General features: G+C 39.9%; 1 protein-coding gene across 4 annotated transcripts in view; it reads left to right on the forward strand.

The window, feature by feature from the left end:
* Positions 1-24,838, forward strand: part of BCAS3 (BCAS3 microtubule associated cell migration factor) — a 595,828-nt gene that overhangs the window by 19,011 nt on the left and 551,979 nt on the right. For all 4 annotated transcript variants that reach the window (XM_061176783.1, XM_061176782.1, XM_061176784.1 and 1 more), the window contains exon 5: positions 8,481-8,587. In XM_061176783.1, coding sequence (XP_061032766.1) covers positions 8,481-8,587 — 107 coding nt within the window. The remainder of the gene's footprint in view (positions 1-8,480; positions 8,588-24,838) is intronic.

Raw genomic sequence — 24,838 nt, forward strand, 5'->3', positions numbered from 1 at the left:
TCTAGGTCTGAAGTGGGTCTCTTGTAGACAGCATATATATGGGTCTTGTTTTTGTATCCATTCAGCCAGTCTGTGTCTTTTGGTGGGAGCATTTAATCCATTTACATTTAAGGTAATTATCAATATGTATGTTCCTATTCCCATTTTCTTAAATGTTTTGGGTTTGTTATTGTAGGTGTTTTCCTTCTCTTGTGTTTCTTGCCTAGAGAAGTTCCTTTAGCATTTGTTGTAAAGCTGGTTTGGTGGTGCTGAACTCTCTCAGCTTTTGCTTGTCTGTAAAGGTTTTAATTTCTGCATCAAATCTGAATGAGATCCTTGCTGGGTAGAGTAATCTTGGTTGTAGGTTTTTCTTCTTCATCACTTTAAGTATATCCTGCCACTCCCTTCTGGCTTGCAGAGTTTCTGCTGAAAGATCAGCTGTTAACCTTATGGGGATGCCCTTGTGTGTTATTTGTTGTTTTTCCCTTGCTGCTTTTAATATGTTTTCTTTATATTTAATTTTTGATAGTTTGATTAATATGTGTCTTGGTGTGTTTCTCCTTGGATTTATCCTGTATGGGACTCTCTGTGCTTCCAGGACTTGATTAACTATTTCCTTTCCCATATTAGGGAAGTTTTCAACTATAATCTCTTCAAATATTTTCTCAGTCCCTTTCTTTTTCTCTTCTTCTTCTGGGACCCCTATAATTCGAATGTTGGTGCGTTTAATGTTGTCCCAGAGGTCTCTGAGACTGTCCTCAGTTCTTTTCATTCTTTTTTCTTTATTCTGCTCTGCAGTAGTTATTTCCACCATTTTATCTTCCAGGTCACTTATCCGTTCTTCTGCCTCAGTTATTCTGCTATTGATCCCATCTAGAGTATTTTTAATTTCATTTATTGTGCTTTTCATCGTTGCTTGGTTCCTCTTTAGTTCTTCTGCGTCCTTGTTAAATGTTTCTTGCATTTTGTCTATTCTATTTCCAAGATTTTGGATCATCCTTACTATCATTATTCTGAATTCTTTTTCAGGTAGACTACCTATTTCCTCTTCATTTGTTAGGTCTGGTGTGTTTTGACCCTGCTCCTTCATCTGCTGTGTGTTTTTCTGTCTTCTCATTTTGCTTATCTTACTGTGTTTGGGGTCTCCTTTTCACAGGCTGCAGGTTCGTAGTTCCCGTTGTTTTTGGTATCTGTCCCCAGTGGCTAAGGTTGGTTCAGTGGGTTGTGTAGGTTTCCTGGTGGAGGGAACTAGTGCCTGTGTTCTGGTGGATGAGGCTGGATGTTGTCTTTCTGGTGGGTTCGTCCACGTCTGGTGGTGTGTTTTGGGGTGTCTGTGGCCTTATTATGATTTTAGGCAGCCTCTCTGTTAATGGATGGGGCTGTGTTCCTGTCTTGCTAGTTGTTTGGCATAGGGTGTCCAGCACTGTAGCTTGCTGGTCGTTGAGTGAAGCTGGGTCTTGATGTTGAGATGGAGATCTCTGAGAGATTTTCGCCGTTTGGTATTACGTGGAGCTGGGAGGTCTCTTGTGGACCAGTGTCCTGAAGTTGGCTCTCTCACCTCAGAGGCACAGCCCTGATGCCTGGCTGGAGCACCAAGAGCCTTTCATCCACACGGCTCAGAATAAAAGGGAGAAAAAATTGAAAGAAAGAAAGAAAGAGGATAAAATAAAATAAAATAAAGCTATTATAATAAAAAATAAGAAAAAAAATTATTAAGAATAAATTTATTAAGAAAATTTTTTTAAAAAATAGATTTATTAATTTTTTATAATGAAAAATAAGAAAAAAATTATTAAGAAAAAAAATTTTTAATTTTTTAAAATAAAAAATATGAAAAAACTTATTAAAAAATTTTCTTAAATTTTTAAAAATAGAAAATAAGGAAAAAATTATTAAGAAAACATTTATTAGGGAAAAAAAAAATTTTAAGTAAAAAAAAAAAAAAAAAACGGACGGACCTAACCCTAGGACTAACGGTGAGAGCAAAGCTATACAGACAAAATCTCACCCAGAAGCATACACATATACACTCACAAAAAAAGGAAAAGGGGAAAAATTAATATATCCTGCTCCCAAAGTCCACCTCCTAAATTTGGGATGATTCGTTGTCTATTCAGGTATTCAACAGATGCAGGCACATCAAGTTGTTTGTGGAGCTTTAATCCGCTGCTTCTGAGGCTGCTGGGAGAGATTTCCCTTTCTCTTCTTTGTTCGCACAGCTCCCGGGGTTCAGCTTTGGATTTGGACCCGCCTCTGCATGTAGGTCGCCTGAGGGCGTCTGTTCCCCGCCCAGACAGAACGGGGTTAAAGGAGCAGCTGATTCGGGGGCTCTGGCTCAGTCAGGCCGGGGGAGGGAGCCGTACGGAGGAGGCGGGGCGAGCCTGCGGGGGCAGAAGCCGGCGTGACGTTGCAGCAGCCTGAGGCGCGCCGTGCGCTCTCCCGGGGAAGTTGATCATGGGAGCCTGGCCGTGGCGGGCTGCACTGGCTCCCGGGAGGGGCGGTGTGGAGACTGACCTGTGCTCGCACACAGGCTTTTTGGTGGCGGCAGCAGCAGCCTTAGCGTCTCATGCCCGTCTCTGGGGTCCGCGCTGATAACCGCGGCTCGCGCCCGTCTCTGGGGTCCGCGCTGATAGCCGTGGCTCGCGCCTGTCTCTGGAGCTCGTTTAGGCGGCGCTCTGAATCCCCTCTCCTTGCGCGCCGCAAAACAAAGAGGCAAGAAAAAGTCTCTTGCCTCTTCGGCAGCTGCAGTCTTTTTCCTGGACTCTCTCCCGGCAGCCCCCGCCCGCCCCAGCGGCTGAGCAGACAAGCCTCTCAGGCTGGTGAGTGCTGGTCGGCACTGATCCTCCGTGCGGGAACCTCTCCGCTTTGCCCTCCGCACCCCTGTGGCTGCGCTCTCCTCCGTGGCTCTGAAGCTTCCCCCCTCTGCCACCCGTAGTCTCTGCCCACGAAGGGGCTTCCTAGTGTGTGGAAACCTTTCCTCCTTCACAGCTCCCTCCCACTGGTGCAGGTCCCGTCCCTATTCTTTTGTCTCTGTTATTTCGTTTTTCTTTTGCCCTACCCAAGTACGTGGGGATTTTCTTGCCTTTTGGGAGGTCTGACGTCTTCTGCCAGCGTTCAGTGGGTGTTCTGTAGGAGCAGTTCCACGTGTAGATGTATTTCTACTGTATCTGTGGGAAGGAAGGTGATCTCCGCGTCTTACTCTTCCGCCATCTTGCCCCTACCTCAGATTGTTTTTCTTAAGGCACTGTACTGAAAAAGGTATAAGAAGTAGCCAAAGCAGGTTATTTATGTATTTATTTTTAATTAATTAATTAATTAATTTTTGGCTGCGTTGGGTCTTCGTTGCTGCGCACAGGCTTTCTCTAGTTCCCACGAGCGGGGGCTACTCTTCGTTGTGGTGTGCTGGCTTCTCATTGCGCTGGCTTCTCTTGTTGCGGAGCACGGGCTCTAGGTGCACAGGCTTCAGCAGTTGTGGCATGCAGGCTCAGTAGTTGTGGCTCGCGGGCTGTAGAGCTCAGGCTCAGTAGTTGTGATACACGGGCTTAGTTGTTCCACGGCATGTGGGGTCTTCCCGGATCAGGGCTTGAACCCATGTCCCCTGCATTGGCAGGTGGATTCTTAACCACTGCGCCACCAGGGAAGTCCCTTTTTTTGTTTTTCTGTTTGTTTGTTTTGGGATTTTAATATTTATTTATTTATTTATTTTATTTATGGCTGTGTTGGGTCTTTGTTTCTGTGCGAGGGCTTTCTCCAGTTGCGGCAAGTGGGGACCACTCTTCATCGCAGTGCGCGGGCCTCTCATTATCGCGGCCTCTCTTGTTGTGGAGCACAGGCTCCAGATGCACAGGCTCAGTAATTGTGGCTGACGGGCCTAGTTGCTCCGCGGCATGTGGGATCTTCCCAGACCAGGGCTCGAACCTGTGTGCCCTGCATTGGCAGGCAGATTCTCAACCACTGCGCCACCAGGGAAGCCCTGTTTTGGGATTTTAGTTCCCCGACCAGGAATCGAACCCCCGGCCCTTGGCAGTGAGAGCACGGAGTCCTAACCACTGGACCGCCAAGGAATTCCCCATTATTTGTATTTTAAAAAGAGCAGTCTGACTGAAATATGGAGTTTGGTAGGCAGTGGTGGAGGCAGGAAGCCACTCAGGCTTTTGCAGTAGATATTGTAGACAGGGGTGGTGGTGATGTAAGAAGAGAGCTGTTTAGGAGCTTGGTCATAGATTTATTGCTAGAGGGAAGGAAGAAGGCGGTTCCTGATCTTGCTATCTGCATAGATAAACATGCTATTCACCAAAATAGGGAGCTCTGGAAGATCAGGTTTGGGGAGGAAATCCTGATCTTTGAGTGGAATTTGATCTTCTACTGAGACATGCAAAAACCCACACTGAGGAAGTCACTAGCAGATACTGACTGAAGCAGTGGTTGGAATGAGATCACTTGGGGAGCGTATGCTGTGAGAAGAAAACAGAGTTTAGGAATTTGCTTTGAGTAACTCCAATATTTAAAGAGTAGTTAGAAAAGGATGAGCCAGCAGAGAAAATGGTGAGCATCGGTTATAGCTGCTGAATCATCTTAACAAGATGTGCTTGAAAAACATTATTGGATTCAACAACTTGGAGGTTATTGGTGACCATAGCAAAAGTCACTTGGGAGGAGTGTTAGGGGCAGAAACACATTCTGAAATGGATTTGGGGTGAATGAGAGATGAAAAACAGATGACAGTTATAAATAGATGAGGAATTTAGCTTCTAGGAGGAGAGGAAATGAAGTCAAATAAAGGGGGAGGGATATTACTGCTTTATGATTTTTAAAAAACCTTATTTATTATGCAAATATATCATGGTAAATAACACAAAAATATGGATCAATGAATGAATTTTTACAAATCCAACACCTGTGTAGCCATCACCTAGGGTAAGAGATAGAATGTTGCTACCTAATTGCCTAGTGATTTTGAATTTCATATAAATAGAATTGTTTGGTATATAGACTTTTGTGTCTGACATGTTATGCTTTTTGCATATTATGTCTGTGAGGTTCATCCATGTTATAGTATATGGTAGTGGGTCATTTTTTTCTGTGCTGAATAGTCTTCCATTGTATCCGTGTACCACTGTGCTTGTCCATTCTCCTCTTGATGGACATTTGGGTAGATTCCAGCTTTTGGGTCTTTATAGTAATGCTGCTGTGAGTATTCTTATCTCTTGGTGTATATGTGCTGAGGCTTCTAATGAGTATATGCCTAGAGTGGAGCTACTTGGTCAAGGGCGTGGTATCTTCAACTTGAGTATATATTGTCAAACTGTTTTCCAAAGTGATTGTACTGATTTACAGTTACTAGCAATGAATAAGCAGCCTCTTTACTCCATATCCTGCCACCACTTGGTTTTGTCACTGTGGTTTTAATTAGCACTTCCTTGATTACAGATGAGGTTGAGCCACTTTTCATGTTCACTGATGATTTGACTATACTATTTTTGAAGTGTTTTTCCATGTCTCCTGCCTATTTTTCTAATAACTTATCTTTTTCATATTGATGTTTAATTGTTATATGTATTAGATGAATCCTTGTGGGGTTATAGTTGTCTCTTCTCCCATGCTGTGGCTTGGCTTTTCACTCTTCTGGTAAGGGTGGCTCATGAGTAACAGACGTTCTTCATTTTAATGTAATAAATTTAATGTAGTAGAATTTGCCGATCTTTTATGCTAAGAGTTTTTTTGTGTTCTGTTGTAAAGTTGTTCCCTGTACCATAATCATGAAAATATGTTTCTACGGTGTTCCTCTAGTATTTTATTAACTTTACCTTTGTCACTTACATCTAAAATTCCCTGGTATTGATTTATTTGAAATTTTTTAAATTGTTTTTCAATAAGAAGTTCTGAAGTATTTGGAAGACATTTAAAGGAAAGCGAACAGGAAGCTGAAATCACAAAACTAGTTTTTTTTTTTTTTAACAGTACTTATAATTATCAGCACAAGTAAGGTTTTAAAAATCAAACTCTCTCAGTAGAGTAAAAGTACCAAGTACCACCCCACTACACACAGAGTAGACTACAGAACCTAACAGAGCGCCACCAAATTGCCTCCTTGCTATTCTTAAATATAGGAAACATAATCCGGACTTCCCTGGTGGCTCAGTGGTTGAGAATCCGCCTGCCAATGCAGGGGACACGGGTTCGATCCCTGGTCTGGGAAGATCTCACATGCCGCGGGGCAACTAAGCCCGTGAGCCACAACTACTGAGCCTGCGCTCTAGAGCCTGCAAGCCACAATTACTGAGCCCATGTGCCTAGAGCCCATGCTCTGCAACAAGAGAAGCCACTGCAATGAGAAGCCTGCGCACCGCAATGAAGAATAGGCCCGCTCGCCACAACTAGAGAAAGCCCAAGTGCAGCAAGGAAGACCCAACGCAGCCAAAAATAAATTAAAAAAACAAAAACCACACAGTTCTTCTGTAGTGGACTATATGCCCAGTGTGTTCAGATATAGCAGGATTTAATTCCTGTATGTAAAGGAATATAATTTTTCTTCCATTGCTAAATTTGCATATATTAGAAATTCTAGATGATTATATGTCATATTTATGTTTAGTTAACTTTGGTAAAATATTTTATTTTCATTTATCATTTACAGGTGGTTTTGTTCCTGATATTAGTATTTCCTAGGTATCTAGTGAGAGTTTTATTTTTATTTATTTTTATTTTTTTTTTACTGCAGCATGATTTTATAACAACAGTAATAACATCAACATAGTGCTTCTTATGCCTGATACTATTCTAAATGCTTTTTATATTATCCCATTTAACTCTTACAACAATCCTTTGACATATGAGTATGATGACCTTCATTTTACAGGTGAGGAAACTGAGGAACATTAACAGTACTAAATTTCACAGACTCTTGTGTCTACCTACTTACACAAGACCTCTAGCTGTTTGCAAAACCCTCTCCGCATCTTGCTCTTCCCTGTGCTCTGCCTATTATTTCTCAGAGTGTCCAGATGCAACTTGTGAACCCACACAGTTTATGTTGTGTGCTTCCGCTGGGCACTTCTCCTTCTGTGCTTTTACCTGGCACTAGTTTCCTACTGGGTACTGCTGTCACTGTGTTAGGTTCTGTAGTCTACTCTTTGTGTGTAGTGGGGTGGTACTTGGTACTTGTACTCTACTGAGAGAGTTTGATTTTTAAAACCTTACCTGTGCTGATAATTATAGGTACTGTTAAAAAAAAATACTAGTTTTGTGATTTCAGCTTCCTGTTTTCTTTCCTTTAAATGTCTTCCAAATACTTCAGAACTTCGTATTGAATAACAATTTAAACAACTGTTATGCCAGTAACATTAAAGAAGTGTACTTGTTTTTGCTGATTGGCATTGTCTTTTTTTTTTTTTTAATAGATCTTTATTGGAGTATAATTGCTTCACAATACTGTGTTAGTTTCTGTTGTACACCAAAGTGAATCAGCCATATGCATACATATGTCCCCATATCCCCTCCCTCTTGAACCCACCCCTCTAGGTGGTCACAAAGCACCGAGCCGATCTCCCTGTGCTGGGCTGCTGCTTCCCACTAGCTAACTATTTTACATTTGGTAGTGTATATATGTCAGTGCTACTCCCGCTTTGCCTCAGCTTCACCCTCCCACCCCATGTCCTCAAGTCCATTCTCTATGTCTGCATCTTTATTCCTGCCCTGCAACTAGGCTCATCCGTACCATTTTTTTTTTTTAAGATTCCATATATATGTGTTAGCATACGGTATTTGTTTTTCTCTTTCTGACTTACTTCACTCTGTATGACAGACTCTAGGTCCATCCAGCTCACTACAAATAACTCAGTTTTGTTTCTTTTTATGGCTGAGTAATATTCCATTGTATATATGTGCCACATCTTCTGAATATCCATTCATCTGTCAATGGACATTTAGGTTGGTTCCATGTCCCGGCTATTGTAAATAGTGCTGCAGTGAACATTGTGGTACATGTCTCTTTTTGAATTATGGCTTTCTCAGGGTATATGCCAAGTAGTGAGATTGCTGGGTCATATGGTAGTTCTATTTTTAGTTTTTTAAGGAACCTCCATACTGTTTTCCATAGTGGTTGTATCAGTTTACATTCCCACCAGCAGTGCAGGAGGGTTCCCTTTTCACCACACCCTTTCCAGCATTTATTGTTTCTAGATTTTTTGATAATAGCCATTCTGACTGGCGTGAGGTGATACCTCATTGTAGTTTTGATTTGCATTTCTCTAATAATTAGTGATGTTGAGCATCTTTTCATGTGCCTCTTGGCCATCTGTATGTCTTCCTTGGTGAAATGTCTATTTAGGTCTTCTGCTGATTTCTTAATTGGATTGTTTGTTTTTTTGATATTGAGCTCCATGAGCTGTTTGTATATTTTGGAGATTAATCCTTTGTCTGTTGTTTCATTTGCAAATATTTTCTCCCATTCTGAGGGTTGTCTTTTTAATTTGCTCCTTTGTTACTTAATTCTGATGCAGATACATCAAGAAATCTGGAATTTCATGAAATACATAGCACAGGGAATGAGCCACCTTTGCTGATTATGATTGGCTACAGTGATGGAATGCAGGTCTGGAGCATCCCTGTAAGTATGAAGATGGTTGAATCCCTGAAATATAATACTTTTCAGCATGCTAGCTGGTGTGAAACCTGGCGATATTTTCTCTAAGGTCTCATCCATTTATTTTGCAAGCAATTGCTAAGGGACTGCTGTGTGTGGAACCCCATACTAGGCCCAAGGGATAAGGGGAAAATGGGAAATTAAAGATGTTGTAAATGATTTGTAATGTGGGCCAGCAATTGTGGGAATCACTTTACATGGAAGATCCAATTTCTTATCATAGTAACTCTACCTAGTTGGTATTATTATTATCTTTAACTGCATTTTTACAGAAGAGTAAAGAGGCTTACAGAAGGCTTTTAAAAAAAATAGTGATCATTTTAAAAAATGTTTTGAATCAGTTAAAACATTCACATGGTACAAAATTCAGGAGGTATAAGTGAGTAACAAAACTCCCTACCACTGCTGTCCCCAATTTCCCTTATCTTGAGCAGTTTCTAGTTTTCTAGGATTTCTAGTTATGTTTCTTTTCCTTATAGCTATATTTTATGCTAATAAAAACATATATACATATAATTCTCCCATCCTGCCCTTCCTTAACAGAAGGGAACATATTATACAACTCTGTCTGTACATTGCTGTTTTTTACTTATAAATCAGTATTCAGAGAGCTTCTCTATGGAATTTATAACTGCTTATAATTCTGTTTTTTGGATTTTCCTTAATTTATGTAACTTGTTTCCTATTATTGGAAAAACTTAAATTTCCACCCCCCACCCCCTTTCTGGTATTAGAAACAATGATGTAATACATGAATTTGAACAAAGGTTATTTTGTGTCTTTGTATCTATATAGGATAAGTCATAATTTTAATAAATGTTTTAAATTGCCAAATACTATTCCCAGTTTCCCTCTTCAATCCTACATGTTCTTCTTTGGGATGACCAAAAATAAAATGTACTAAAAGAGGAGGAGGCTTGGTAGGATCACAGCTCAGTGAAGTGTAGTAGGGACTGCATACTTTGGCGTGTACTTAGTTATATTCTGCTGTTTGGCATGGCCTAGATATCATGTCTCTCCTGCAGATTTTGGGGTGGGGGGGGAGTTGGCGGGTGGACCCTTTATTGTGTGTTTTTTTTTTTTTGCAGTTGGAGGCCTGGAGCCAATAGAATTTTAATTTGTGCCATTAATAGATGCATTTACCACATTGTTTGAAGCCTCTTGTTAGTGGGTGGTTAAGCTAGAATTTTTTTCCCTTTCTTTTTGATTCTTTTGCATATTATGGTTACTTCTTAAAGTACACTTAAAGTCACACTACTTATAAGAGGTGGAATTGGAATTCAAACCCAGTTCTGACTTCAGATTCAAAGCCCATGATCTAAGAGCTCTATTTCCCCTATGTGATAGCAGAAGATACGCCATGCAAGTAGTATGGCACCTTAGTTTTAGTTTTCATTGTAATAGGTTACGAAGTACCTTCATATATTCATCTTCTGTAGACTAGTGTGACTGTTACCCATTACTCTAACTAAACCCTTCTGAAACTTGTTTATCACTAGTCAGTTATTCAGTAATCACTTAAGTGTTACCATGTGCTAGACACTGGGGAGCTTATGTTGGTCAACCTAGAAATAATCCTGGCTCTTAGGGATCTTCGCAGACCATAAATTGTATTTGCTTTTCAGTAAGTGCGGGTGGGCAGAAATCAAACCCTGTCCAAACTACAGCTCAGTTTTTTCTTCAAGTTTGTGCACAGGGTTCCCTTCTGTTGATTTTATGTAACTGTCCCACCTGTGAGTCTCAGATTAAGAAAATAAACATCCTGGCTAAACATGTAAAAAAATTGTCTATTTATGTAAGTGCACAAATATGAACAAGGCTTAGATGATATCTAGGAATATAGTTAAGTGGAGTTAGCTCAGAAGCAGAACTGTGCAGAAGTAATTTCTCTGCTGCCCAATCATTACCACTTTGTGTATGAGATGGCTGCAGGAAAACACCAGCTTTCATAGCTTTCCCAAGCTGTCAGGCCCCTTCTTTCAACACATCTAATGCAACATAAGAAAGAATGATTATTTGTGATGTTGATATTCTGGATAAATAGGCCCTTTTCCCACCTGTGCCTAACAGTGACATTGCCTCTTTTTGGTAATGTAAATATAGGCTCTCTTGCTTAAAATTCTTAATTAAAAAAAAAAAATCAAAGTTATACATGTACATGGACTAAAGACCGAATAATTTTATGGGAGTCATAAGAAAAAAACAGTAGTTGTATATTCTTCCTTTCTTTTTTTTTTTTTTAATTATATCTCAAAGCTCTTAATTTTTATTTTTATTTATATATATATTTTTGGCTGTGTTGGGTCTTCGTTTCTGTGCGAGGGCTTTCTCTAGTTGCGGCAAGCGGGGGCCACTCTTCATCACGGTGCGCAGGCCTCTCACCGTCGCGGCCTCTCTTTGTTGCGGAGCACAAGCTCCAGATGCGCAGGCTCAGTGGCCGTGGCTCACGGGCCCAGTTGCTCCGCGGCATGTGGGATCTTCCCAGACCAGGGCTCGAACCCGTGTCCCCTGCATTGGCAGGCAGATTCTCAACCGCTGCGCCACCAGGGAAGCCCTATTCTTCCTTTCTTAACTCCCATAGTTCTTTTAGCTCTTGTTATCTTTGCATTGATTTCAGTTATTTTATTTTATTTATTTTAAAAAATATTTATTTATTTATTTGGCTGTGCCAGGTCTTAGTTGCAGCACACGGGATCTTCGCTGCCACATGCAGGATCTTTAGTTGCGGCATGTGGGCTCTTAGTTGCGGCGTGCGGGATCTAATTCCCAGACCAGGGATCGAACCCAGGCCCCCTGCATTGGGAGCGAGGAATTTTAACCACTGGACCACCAGGGAAGTCCCTGGTGGGGACTTCAGTTATTTTAAAATATCTTGCTTACATTCTTTTTTTTTTTTTTAACATCTTTATTGGAGTATAATTCCTTTACAATGGTGTGTTAGTTTCTGCTATATAACAAAGTGAATCAGCTATACATAAACGTGTAGCCCCATATCTCCTCCCTCTTGCGTCTTCCTCCCATCCTCTCTTGCTTACGTTCTTGATTTTTTTTTTTCTGGCCAGTTTTACACATAGATTGACTTGGTACCATGAACTGTGAGAACGTAAATATTGTTCATTTATTCGTTACAATTCTTGGATAAAGTATGTATTTTGAGCAAAATAGACATAGCCTTTGCTCGAATGGAGCTAGTAGGAGAAATGGATTTAAATAAAAATAAATTAATAGAGAAATTGTAATATGAAGAAAATAATAAGAGATTATAATAAGGAAGCGGCATAAAAGTTAATTAAGATTTAGCCACAGTAAGATTGGAACAGCACGTAGTGAAGTCAGAGGCTCTGAGGTGGAAATGTTCTTTTCTCTATAGTGGGACATTGATTTAGATTTCGTAAGTTTTTTTCTTCTTAAAGAATATTGAGATAAATATCTTTATGATCATGTAATTTGGGGAGATCAATAAAAGTAAATATACTAAAACTCTTGATAGATTTACCAAATTGCATTCTTGTAAAGCCATGCCATTTATACTTGCCTCATTCATTTATTAATTCATTCACTCAGCAAAGATTTATTGATTGCCTTTTATATGCCAGACCCTATTCAGGGTGCTGGGACAACAATGAGTAAAACAAAACCATTATTCTTACGGAATTTCCATTCTAGGTAGGTGGGTTGGAGGATGGGGAAGATGATAATAAACATGTACCATGCTTTGATAATAAACAAGTTACCAAGTGTTAAGGTGGGGTGGTTGATATTGTTGTGGGTTGCTATATTATATGAGGTGGTCTTGGAAAGCCTCTCTCAAAGACCCTCTGAGCAGAAGTGTGGAGGAGTGATACTTATGGGTATTTGAGGGAGGGGCATTCAAAGGCAGTACTCTCTCATAGGATTATGTTGTTGTTATTTTTAAAATTTTGTTTATTTTTGGGTCTTTGTTGCTGTGCGCGGGCTTTCTCTAGTTGCGGCGAGCAGGGGCTACTCTTCGTTGCGGTGTGTGGGCTTCTCATTGCGGTTGTTTCTTTTGTTGCGGAGCATGGGCTCTCGGGTGCGCGGGTTCAGTAGTTGTGGCACACGGGCTTCAGTAGTTGTGGCTCACGGGCTCTAGAGCGCAGGCTCAGTAGTTACGGCACACGGGCTTAGTTGCTCCACAGCCTGTGGGATCTTCCCGGACCAGGGCTCGAACCCATGTTCCCTGCATTGGCAGGTGGATTCTTAACCACTGAGCCACCAGGGAAGTCCGGATTATATTTCCTATTTTTAAGAATAGTGAGGAGGCAATTTGGTGGAGCTCAGTGGGCAGGTGAAGAATGCTAGATGGTGTCTCAGAGGTGGGTGGGCTAGAGTTTTGAAAGATAAAGCTTACAAAATGAGCTTTGTACCATTGGAAGAACTTCAGAAGTTTCGCAGGGAAAACATGTATACCCACCACCTAGATTATACCATGAAAATTTTTACTGTACTTACTTTGTCTCCACCTGTAGATCTTATTGGATGCATTTCAAAGTGAATTGCAAACATCAGCATACTTTCCTCTAACTACTTTTTCATTAACTAATGTTCAATATTTGATTAGTTTTTTAATGTAAAATTTACACACAATTAAATATACAAATCTTAATATGTAAATTTCCTGAACTTTGACAAGTGCATGGCAACCCAAATCTCTGTCAAGATATACAGTAGATCTTGATTATCACTCAAGACATTTCCTTCATGCCTATTCTCAGTTTTTCCTCCATCCCATCCATGAAACAACCACTGTTATTTTTTTTTCCATCGTAGATTAGTGTTGCCTGTTTTAGAACTTTCTGTACTATTATACAGTATGGACTCTTTTTGTGTAAGGCTCCTTTCACTCAGCATAATGTTTGTGAGATTCACTCTTGTTGATTGTCCCTTTTAATTGCCGAATAGTATTCCAATATATGAATATACCATAGTTTATCCCTTCTCTTAATGAGGGATAGCTGGCCTATTAATAGCTTTTGCCTGTTATGAATGAAGCTGCCGTGAAGATTCTTCTGTAAGTCTTTTTGTAAACATATGCATTTATTTTTCTTAGGTAAATATCTACAAGTGGAATTGTTGCTTTATAGGGTAGGAATATAGTTAGTTTTATAACAAACTTCCAAACATTTTTTCCAAAGTAGTTGTATCGTTTTACATTTCCCCCAACAATGTATGAGTTGTACTATATCCTTGCCAACATTTGGTGTTGTGTCCATCATTTTAATTTTTTTTTTTTTAGTTGCGGCATGTGAACTCTTAGTTGTGGCATGTGGGATCTAGTTCCCTGACCAAGGATTGAACCCGAGCCCCCTGCATTGGGAGCGTGGAGTCTTAGCCACTGGACCACCAGGGAAGTCCCATCTTTTTAATTTTAGCCATTCTGGAGGGTGATACCTTGTGGTTTTAGTTAGCATTTCCCTGATGACTAATAATGTTGAATGCTTTTTCATATATTTGTTGGCCATTTGAATATCTTTTAGGGATTATCTGTACAGTTTTTTTGCCTGTTAAAAAAATTGAGTTGTAGACGCCAATGGAGAGCTTTGAACAGAGGTAGACAGTGATGCCTCTTATAAAAATAGAGTGTGACAGCTACTGAGCCCACGCGCCACAACTACTGAAGCCCGCGCGCCTAGAGCCCGTGCTCTGCAACAAGAAAAGCCACCGCAGTGAGGAGACTGCGCACCACAACAAAGAGTAGCCCCCGCTCGCCGCAACTAGAGGAAGCAGCAAAGACCCAACGCAGCCAAAAATAAATAAATAAAATAAATAAATTTATTAAAAAAAATAGGGAGTGAATAGGAGCAGATTTGGGTGGAAAGACGGTGAGTTTGTGGACTATGGACTGTTGCTGGTCCATGAACTGTTGATAGTCAGTGAAATGTTTGTTACTGTTTGCAACAAGATAAGTACAGAAGTTGAGAGTAAGCTTTTGGAAACCTATAGCTGTTTGCCAGTTGCGCATCATCCAAACCTGCGTTTGTCATTTACAGACGTATCTGTTTGTGCCAGAATGGAAATCCAAAAAAAAAAAAAAAAAGTAATTGAGCCTTCATAACATGGTTTGACAAGCAGTATCAGCGAGCAACCAGTTGGAGGAGGAGTTGTTCATGACAGTGGGTGTGTTTTAGACATGGTGCCGTCATCTGTTATTTCATTTAGCACAAGTAACATCTCTGTGATCATTAATATTCATTTTAGTGGTTGTAAGCTCTCCGGGGACATGCAATGAGATATAGAAGTTTCAGGGAGGAGATTTGAATTGCAGGATGAGGATTTGGATTTATTAATTTTTCCCCCCACTATGAATTCATTAAGAATCTTTGAGTAACAGAGATATATTCCAAAATCCGTATTCAATAAAGGTTGGTTTTGCAGTGGCTTTGCAATGAATAGAGAGTAAAGGAGAAAAGAAAAGGATATGAGGCCAGTTAGGAGTCAATTTCACTTCCCTGGTGGCACAGTGGTTAAGAATTCGCCTGCCAACTCAGGGGATACGGGTTTGAGCCCTGGTCCAGGAAGATCCCACATGCCATGGAGCAACTAAGGCCGTTGATGGTTGTCGCTGTTCCTGTTGTTGGATGCGGGCACGGAGCCCTAGCCACACAAGTCCCAGCTGTCTGAGCTCCTTTTGTCGGCTGAGGCCCGTCAGTTTCACATTGTCTACTTGGGAGATGTTGAGAGCCTGAACTGAGTTAGTTGTATTGGTAACTGATAAAACATTTAGAAGAGAAGAATCAAAGATGTTTCCAAGATCTTGATTTGGGGCTGGTGCTGCCTGGTATGTAAGATGGCATAGTTTTAGAAGAAATAGAATTTGATTATTAGAATTAGACTTACATTATGTTGAAAATTTTATAAGGCAAAATTGCACTGTATAGTTTAAATAATAAAGTGTTGCCATTAAAAATTTTCAAGATAGTACCTTTGTAAAAAGTCCTGAAATTTTTCCATACTTTTTTGCTGTTAAATGGCTACTTAGCTTTCTCATCCTCTTTTGAAATGCTTAATATCTTAAACAAGTCTTGAAAATGTATTCATTACAGCACCTAGAAGATGAGAGTTGCATTGTATGAAACAGTATATTTTTAGGTTCAATAAGTTAAGATTTGAAGTGTTTTCTTGGAGCTTTTGCATGTACTGCAAAGAAATAACACTAGGTGTCGCTAACACATTGAGCTAAGAAAAGTATAGCTGTTCCCTTGAAAGATTTGCCCTAAAGCTTTTAGTGTAGCTTTTACACTTTTTGTGTTGCCTTTACACAAAAAACTTTAGAGAAAACATGCAAGGACATATTTGAGGTGAACTCCAATTAGTTTATTATTTGTTAGAAGTTGGGTGCCAACAGACCTTGCCATGTCAAGATTGCTAGCCAGGAAACAATTTTTATGGGTTTCATTTGGGAACAATATAAAGTCAGTGATTTGGGTAACTGGCAAGCAGAGAAGGTTTGAATATGGACCCAAATCAAAAAATTGCCTTTGTTGAGAGTAGTCTTATTTTTTTTGGTCCAGTGTCTTGTTACTGGAAAGAGAAGTAATGGATGGCTCTTTAGTCACCTGGCAATGAAAGATCTTTGGGTGTCATGGAGTGAATAGAAGCAGAAATAAAGAATAATATTGAAGTAACTTGTGGAATCCATTCATATTAGTAGAGGAAAATTTTTTTTGTAGTGTATGTTTCTTAAGGTGTCACTTTAGAGAAGTCTTGTATCTGAAATTTAGTCTTTCCAGTGTTTAAATAGTGGCTTTATGTGACTTTTGTTGATTTGAAAAGTGACTTTGAAATTTATTATTATAAATTGGTATTTTTCTTGTTTGAAGTATTTTTGATGTTTTTCCACTCTAAAATGGAAGATATTCTTTGGACACAAGCTGACTTACGAGTGTGTGGAAGACAGCTTTTTCTTTTCTTATAAATGTTACTGTGCATGTTAAATATCATAAAGTGCACAGATCGTAAGTGTGCAGACTGAATTTTTATATGTGTATGTAACCTTCTGGGCACCACTCAGATTAAGACAGAACATTTCCAGCAACTCAGGAGTCTCTCATGCCACTTTCCTGTCAATACTGTCCTCATACCTCCACGTAACCACTATTCTGACTTCTATCACCAGAGATTAGCTTTTTCTATTCTTGAACTTAAAAAAAGGGGGGGATGGGGGGACACAGATAACCCAATCTATTCTTTTGTGTCTGGCTTCTTTCTCTCAACAGTGTGACTATGAGATTCTTTCATGTTATCGTACGTAAAAGTAATTTGTTCTCATTTTTGCTATATACTATTTTATCATGAATACAACGCATTTTATTTTATTTATTTTTTTTAAATTTATTTATTTATTTATTTGGCTGTGTCGGGTCTTGGTTGCGGCACGCAGGCTCTTCGTTGTGGCACTCAGGTTTCTCTCTAGTTGTGGCGCTCGGACTCCAGAGCACGCGGGCTCAGTAGTTGAGGCGCGCAGGCCCAGCTGTCCCGGGCATGTGGGATCCTAGTTCCTTGACCAGGAATTGAACCCGCGTCCCCTGCATGGGAAGGCGGACTCCCAACCACTGGACCACCAGGGAAGTCCCACAATGCATTTTTAAAAGTTCGTTATACACCTGATAGACATTTTTGTTGGTTCTACTTTTTGAGCATTATGGATAAAGCTGCTCTGACGTTCTTGTAAGTGTTCCTTGGTGGGTATATGCTGCACCCATTTCTCTTGGATATAGAGCTAGGAATGGATTTGCGTGTCATAGTGTAGGTGTATGTTTAACTTTAGTAGATATTCCCAACCAGTTTTCCGAAGTGATTTTACCAATATGTACTCCTACCAGCAATGTATGAAAGTTTCATTTGCTCCACATTTTCATTAACTCTTAGTATTGTCAGTCTTACTAATTTTAATCATTTTTTTGTGTATGTGTTGGTATCTCATTGTGGGGGTTTAAAGATGCTTTTGTTTTGCAATAATTTTAAACTTTCAGAAAATTTTATAACTAGTACAAGGAACTCCTGTTACTCATTACCCAGAATTACCAATGAAGGACATTTTGCCCCTTTTGCTTTATCATTCTCTCATTTTTTTTTTTTCTGTGAAGATTTTTTTCTGAACCATTTATGCCCCCCTTTTCCATAAATAATTCAGTATATATTTCCTGGGAATAAGCACATTATCTTTTACAACCATAGCACTATTATCAAAACCAGGACATTTAAATTTGATACAATGCTATTTTGTAATCCACAGTCCATTTTCTGGTTTCACCATTTGTCCTAATAGTCTTCTTTATAGGTTTTCTTACATTTTCACTTTATTAATATTGTCTTTTGATGAAAGAAATCCAGATCAGATTTTAAGTGGTTTACTCTGTACTTTTTTTTTTTTTTTTTGGCTGCGTTGGGTCTTCGTTGCTGTGCGCGGACTTTCTCTGGTTGCGGCTGCGGCGAGCAGGGGATACTCTTCGTTGTGGTGCGTGGGCTTCTCATTGCAGTGGCTTCTCTTATTGTGGAGCATGGGCTCTAGATGCGCAGGCTTCAGTAGTTGTGGTGTGTGGGCTCAGTAGTTGTGGCTCACGGGCTCTAGAGCGCGGGCTCAGTAGTTGTGGCGTACGGGCTTATTTGCTCTGTGGCATGTGGGATCTTCCCCGACCAGGGCTCAAACCCTTGTCCCCTGCATTGGCAGGCGGATTCTTAACCACTGCACCACCATGGAAGCCTGGTTTACTCTATTCTTAATGCTTTTTGTATCCTTGTTTACTCTAAGGCCATGAAGATATTCTCCTGTGTTTTCTGTTAGAAGGTTGTTGTTATTATCTTTAGGTTTATAATCCTTTTGAAATTTTTGGTGTATGGTATGACATAGGGGTCAAGGCTTTTTTGAATTAAAAAAAGAAAGAAAAAACAACTAACTCATTCAGCACCATTTCCTGAAAGGACCATTCTTTCCCCACCAAATATGAGCATGTAATTCTTGCCAGCTCTGTGTTTTTGCTCTTTTTTTTTTTGGTCTCTTTTCAAATTGATTTTTAAAACCTTTTTATTTTGAAATAATTATAGACTCATGGGAAGTTGCAGAATATTAGAGTTCAGGGTACATTTCCCCCTGTGTCCCCCAGAGGTGACATCTTATGTGACCTGTAGTACAGTATCAAAACCAGGAAATAGACATCTACAATGATTTTTCAAAAAATTTTGTAGTTTGTCTTTTCCAGTTTTATTTAGATATAATTGACCTACTACATTGTTTTTTTTTTCTTTTTGCTGTGCTGAGCAGCATGTGGGATCTTAGTTTCCTGACCAGGGATCGAACCGGTGTCCCCTGCATTGGAAGCACAGAGTCTTAACCACTGGACCATCAGGGAAGTCCCTACGTTGATTTTTTTTTTTTAATTTTATTTATTTATTTTTTATACAGCAGGTTCTTATTAGTTATCTATTTTATACATATTAGTGTGTACATGTCAATCCCAATCTCCCAATTCATCCCCCGCCCCCACATTGATTTTTAACACCATAAATTATGGTCATTTTGCCCATTTTGAACTTTATCTAGATGGATTCATAGGATATGAACTCAGATTTTTTTTTAAATTTATTTATTTATTTATTTATTTTTGGCTGTTGGGTCTTCGTTGCTGCGCTCGGGCTTTCTCTAGTTGCAGTGAGCGGGGGGCTACTCTTCGTTGTGGTGCGTGGGCTTCTCATTGCAGTGGCTTCTCTTGTTGTGGAGCATGGGCTCTAGGCGTGTGAGCTTCAGTAGTTGTGGCACGTGGGCTCAGTAGTTGTGGCTTGCAGGCTCTAGAGCGCAGGCTCAGTAGTTGTGGCACACGGGCTTAGTTGCTCCGCGGCATGTGGGATCTTCCCGGACCAGGGCTCGAACCCGTGTCCCCTGCATTGGCAGGCGGATTCTTAACCACCGTGCCACCAGGGAAGCCCATGAACTCAGATTTTCATCTGCAGACACAATGATTAATCTTGAGACTTAAGTCCCATTTTTTTTTTCGATTGACCACATATGAATATTCTTCAACTCTGGCCTAGGGGTTATTTGCAGCTAGACAGAGTGTGCATTGATCACACGGTTCTCATTTATGCCTTTGCTTTTTATCTTCTTTCTTTATGTGTACGTTTCTGGTTTAAAGAGTATTGGTCAGCTTGATGTGAACTATCAGAAGTGATAACAAAATTAATAAATAATTGTTTTAAAAGGCTAATACTATTTTAAATAAGAAATTAACTAAAATTATAATGCATGAAAGTATGCAAATACAAATTATATATGTTTGTGACTCATTCTTGCCATTATTGGCGTTTTGGACCAGATGACTCTTTGTTATGGGGGGCTGTTCTATACATTGTAGTTGCCACATCTGTGGCCTCCATCTACTAGATGCCCAAAGCAACTCCCTGAATTGTGACAATTAAGAACGTCTCCAGACATTGCCAAACATTCTCTGGTTAAGAACCACAACTCCAGAGAAAATTTTGGTTGAAACTACTGGCTCAGGTACATATAATTTGATGGGAAAAGTTGTTGTGTGTAGTTAAGAATACCAAAGAGTTACTGTGCATATATATGTACACACACACACCACACACCCACTTTAGTAAGAATTGTTTAAAAATGGAACTGAAATATCCGTATTATTAAATATTAAAATTATTAAAGTGCTATCCATTATAAACCTGTTCTTTCCCTTAATATTCATTCAAGTTGATTGGCAATAATCAATTGCCTCATTTTTTTCAGATGGGAAGAGTGAGATAATAGAAAGTATTAGTTTTCTGGGGACCTTAAAAAGAAATGGAACTAGGATTTCTATTTTCTAAATTTTGTTCATATTCAATGTAATGTTTGAATTTTGGACATAGGACCAAAGGAATGAAATGGAGAATTTCTGATTTCCTAATTTTTGATTCAATTTACCTGTGAGTTTCAGTATTTTCTGGGAATCTTGATTTTACATTAGCAGTTGGGAGAATTCTTCACAAGGCTCTCTAGAACTGTGATCATGTCTAATGGTCTTTGTATCTCTGGTGCCAAGTACATTGTCTGGCAGTTAGTAGGGTGTGTGTGTTTGTGTGTGTGTGTGTATTTACATATATATTTACACATGTACGTGTATATGTATATATGCACATGTATATATGTGTATACATGTTTAATAAATATGTTTCAAGATTTCAGCCTTTTGCTGGATATTTTCATCAAAGTGTGCTAGAGACTCAATATCAGAAAGATCCAAACTAAATTTCATAATCTTTTGCTGTTTGCTCTCATTCCATTCCATTCCCAATTTATCCCTTCTTCCTAAAATCTCCTTTTTTAAATTAATTAACAGAAGTCTCATTTTTCCGTTCAGCCATACTGAAACTTTAGGGTCTATGCCACGTATTAGGAGGTGTAAATGTAACTAAGGGCTGAGCCCTGCCTTGAGGAGATCATATTTTACTTGTGCGCGATGTCACTACATAATTGCAGTCTATGTCAGTGCTTCCCAAATGGGAGTGATTTTGCCCTCAAGGAAACATTTGTCTATGTCTGCAGACATTTTTTATTGTCACTATTAGGAGCTGCTACTGGCATCTAGTGGATAAAAGCCAGAGATGCTGTTAAACATCCTACAATGTACAGGACAACCTCCCACAACAAAAATTGTTCAGTCCAAAATGTCAGTAGTGCTGAGAAGCCCTGGTCTATGAGATTTGTGTCACGTTGGAGGGTTCAGTAGAGTGCTGTAGAACACTGAGCAGTGTTGGGATACTTTGGGGAATTTTGACACTTGTGTTGCATAGTAAAGTTTCATAATATTAATATAAATAATGGCAACTATTTAAAAAAATAATCGGAGTGTACCACACACATTATTTTAGGCACATTGCCCATTATTGTCTCATTATCCTGTCAATTTAACTAGTTAGTGTTATTCCTGTTTTACAGATGAAAAAAATTGAAGCTCATATTTAATGAGCTCAGCTTCTTTAATAGATGCCTTAAAAATGAGACTATTTTTTATTTATTTAAAAAAATAAATTTATTTATTTATTTTTGACTGTGTTGGGTCTTCGTTGCTGCGCGCGGGCTTTCTCTAGTTGTGGTGAGCGGGGGGCTACTCTTCGTTGTGGTGCGCGGGCTTCTCATTGTGGTGGCTTCTCTTGTTGTGGAGCACGGGCTCTAGGCGTGCGGCCTTCAGTAGTTGTGGCTCGCGGGCTCTAGAGTGCAGGCTCAGTAGTTGTGGTGCACGGGCTTAGTTGCTCTGTGGCATGTGGGATCTTCCTGGACCAGGGCTCGAACCCGTGTTCCCTGCATTGGCAGGTGGATTCTTGACCACTGCACCACCAGGGAAGTCCCAAAAAAGACTATTTTTTAGAGCAATTTTAGGTTCATAGTAAAATTGAGCTAAAAGTACGAAGAGTTCCCATATACCTCCTGCCCCCCCAAACACACAGCCTCCCTGCTATCAGCATGCCACATCAGGAGTGGTGCATTGTTAGAATCGATGAACCTACACTGACACATCATTATCACTAAGAGTCCATGGTTTACATTAGGGTTTACTTCCAGTGTTGTACATGCTATGGGTTTTGACAGATGTATAATAACGTGTACCCACCATTAGAGTGTTATACAGAATAGTCTCACTGCCCTAAATATCCTCTGTGTTCTGCCTATGTATGCACTGCTGTAAAAGTCTTGTGGGCACCCTTCTCTGGCAACCACTGGTCTTTTTACTGTCCATGTAGTTTTGCCTTTTCCAGAATGTCATATAGCTGGAATCATACAGTATGTAGCCATTTCAGATTGGCTTCTTTCACCTAGTAATATGCATTTAAGTTTTCCCCATGTCTTTTCATGGCTTGATAGCGCATTTGTTTCTAGTGCTAGGTAATATTCCACTGTCTGGAGGTACCACAGTTTATTTATGACAGACACTTTTAAAAAATAAAGATATACATAGTATAAAATGTACAAATCTCAAGTCTGTAGTTTGATGACTGTGTGTGTTTTATATATGTTTATACGCAAATAAGTCAAACTACCATTGAGAACAAAATGTAGAACATTTTTCTTACTCAGAAAGTTCCCCAGTCACTATTAGCCCCAAGATAATCACTATTCTGACCATAGATTAGCTTTGCCTCATTGAACTTCACATAAGTAGAGGTACACAGTATGTGCTACTTTGTGTCTGTCTTTTGCACTGTGTCTTTTTAAAATTCACCCATGTTGTTGCATGTTGCAGTAGTTGTTTTTTAATTTTTATTTATTTTCCTTTTTTTTTTGGCTGCGTCGGGTCTTAGTTGTGGCACACGGGATCTTCGTTGAGGCATGCGAGATCTTTCGTTGCGGCGCGCAGTCTCTTCATTGCGGTGTGCGCGCTTCTCTCTTGTTGTGGCGTGTGTGTTTTCTCTCTCTAGTTGTGGCACGCGGGCTCTAGGGCGTGTAGGCGCTGTGGTTTGTGGCACGCACGTGCACCCAATAGTTGTGGCATGTGGGCTTAGTTGCCCCACGGCATGTGGGATCTTAGTTCCTGGACCAGGGATCGAACCTGCGTCCCCTGTATTGGAAGGTGGATTCTCTTCCACTGGACCACCAGGGAAGTCCCAGTAGTTTGTATTTTCAATTTTTTTTCATTACTGGGTTTTATTCCATGGATTGAATGTACCACAGTTTGTTTAGCTCTTCTTTTGATGAGCATTTGTGTTTCTGGCTTTTGGCTATAGTGAATAAAGCTCCTATGAACATAATTGTAGATTTATGTACTCTAGGAGTAGAATTTCTGGGTCATAGGTTAGGCATGTATTTAACTTTATTAGAAATTACCTGGAGTTTTCCAAAGGGGTTGTACCATTACACACTTATATCTGCAATATCTGAGCGTTCTAGTTGCTCCATTTCCTGCGACCATTGGTGCTGTCAGTCATCTTTTTTTTTTAATAAATTTATTTATTTTATTTATTTATTTTTGGCTGCATTGGGTCTTCATTGCTGTGCGCGGGCTTTGTCTAGTTGTGGCGAGCGGGGACTACTCTTTGTTGCAGTGCGAGGCTTCTCATTGTGGTGACTTCTCTTGTTGCAGAGCACGGGCTCTAGGTGCACGGGCTTCAGTAGTTGTGGCTCGCAGCCTCAGTTGTGGCTCGCGGGCTCTAGAGCGCAAGCTCAGTAGTTGTGGTGCACGGGCTTAGTTGCTTCACAGCATGTGGGATCTTCCCGGACCAGGGCTCAAACCCGTGTCCCCTCCACGGGAGGCAGATTCTTAACCACTGCGCCACCAGGGAAGCCCCTATCAGTCATTTTTTTTATCATCTTGTCAATATTACACGTTTGTGTGATATCTGTTTTACAGAAGAAAAAAACCTTAGGCATCTTTTTGATATAATCCGTTTCTCTTTGGTTAGATATCTACTGCAAAGCTATCTTCAATCAACAGATTATATCAGGGTAGGTTTACAATATGACAAACTCTTTTAAAAGTGGAAAAAGTCTATAAGCCAAAATTGGCTTATCTGCAGCACTGTTTTCTCTCTTTCCCTTTTCAATTGGACATGTATTCAGCATGAAATAAAATAATGAGTTAAAGGGAATCCAGTTTGTGTGTCTGAGTGATTATGAAGTGTTTATGACAGCTGCTAGGCCGACACTCTCTGTAATGGTGTTACATTGGCTTCTGAACACCTTCCAGTCTGCCTCCAGGCGTGTGTGTCTGTGTAGTCTGAGTGGTTTTACATTAACATCCACCCTGAGTAAGATCTTTTGACTACAGAAGTGTTACTTGCAAATGGAAGATACCATTAGGGCTGCTTCAAAGCTCTGGAATGGTATTTGGATTGGTGATGCTGAAGTAATGGCTCGGGTTTTGAAGTGTAATGTCTAAATCTGCCTTGCATAACCGGAGGAACGTGTGAGTTTGAACTGCTTTTCTTTGATCTTCCTTTCAAAAATCAGGCTGAAGGGGAAAGGTTAAAGTTGCCTTAAAATATTCCTCTCTATGTGTGTAAAAATTTGGAAGTATGAAAATATGATTACAAATTCCATTCATTATTTATGTTCTGCGGTTTTCATATTGTTTTTGAAACTTACTTCCTTCTTGCCTCAAGTTTTGTATTTTGAATTTAGTGTCAAGACCAAAATACAGACTCGGTTGCTGTCTGCTTTATGTGGTTAGCAAATATCTGTTCTATAAGTTGTTAGTCCTCACAAATATGCAT

The sequence above is a fragment of the Eubalaena glacialis genome, chromosome 19, assembly GCF_028564815.1.
Source record: "Eubalaena glacialis isolate mEubGla1 chromosome 19, mEubGla1.1.hap2.+ XY, whole genome shotgun sequence".
In the NCBI taxonomy this organism is placed as follows: Eukaryota; Metazoa; Chordata; class Mammalia; order Artiodactyla; family Balaenidae; genus Eubalaena; species Eubalaena glacialis.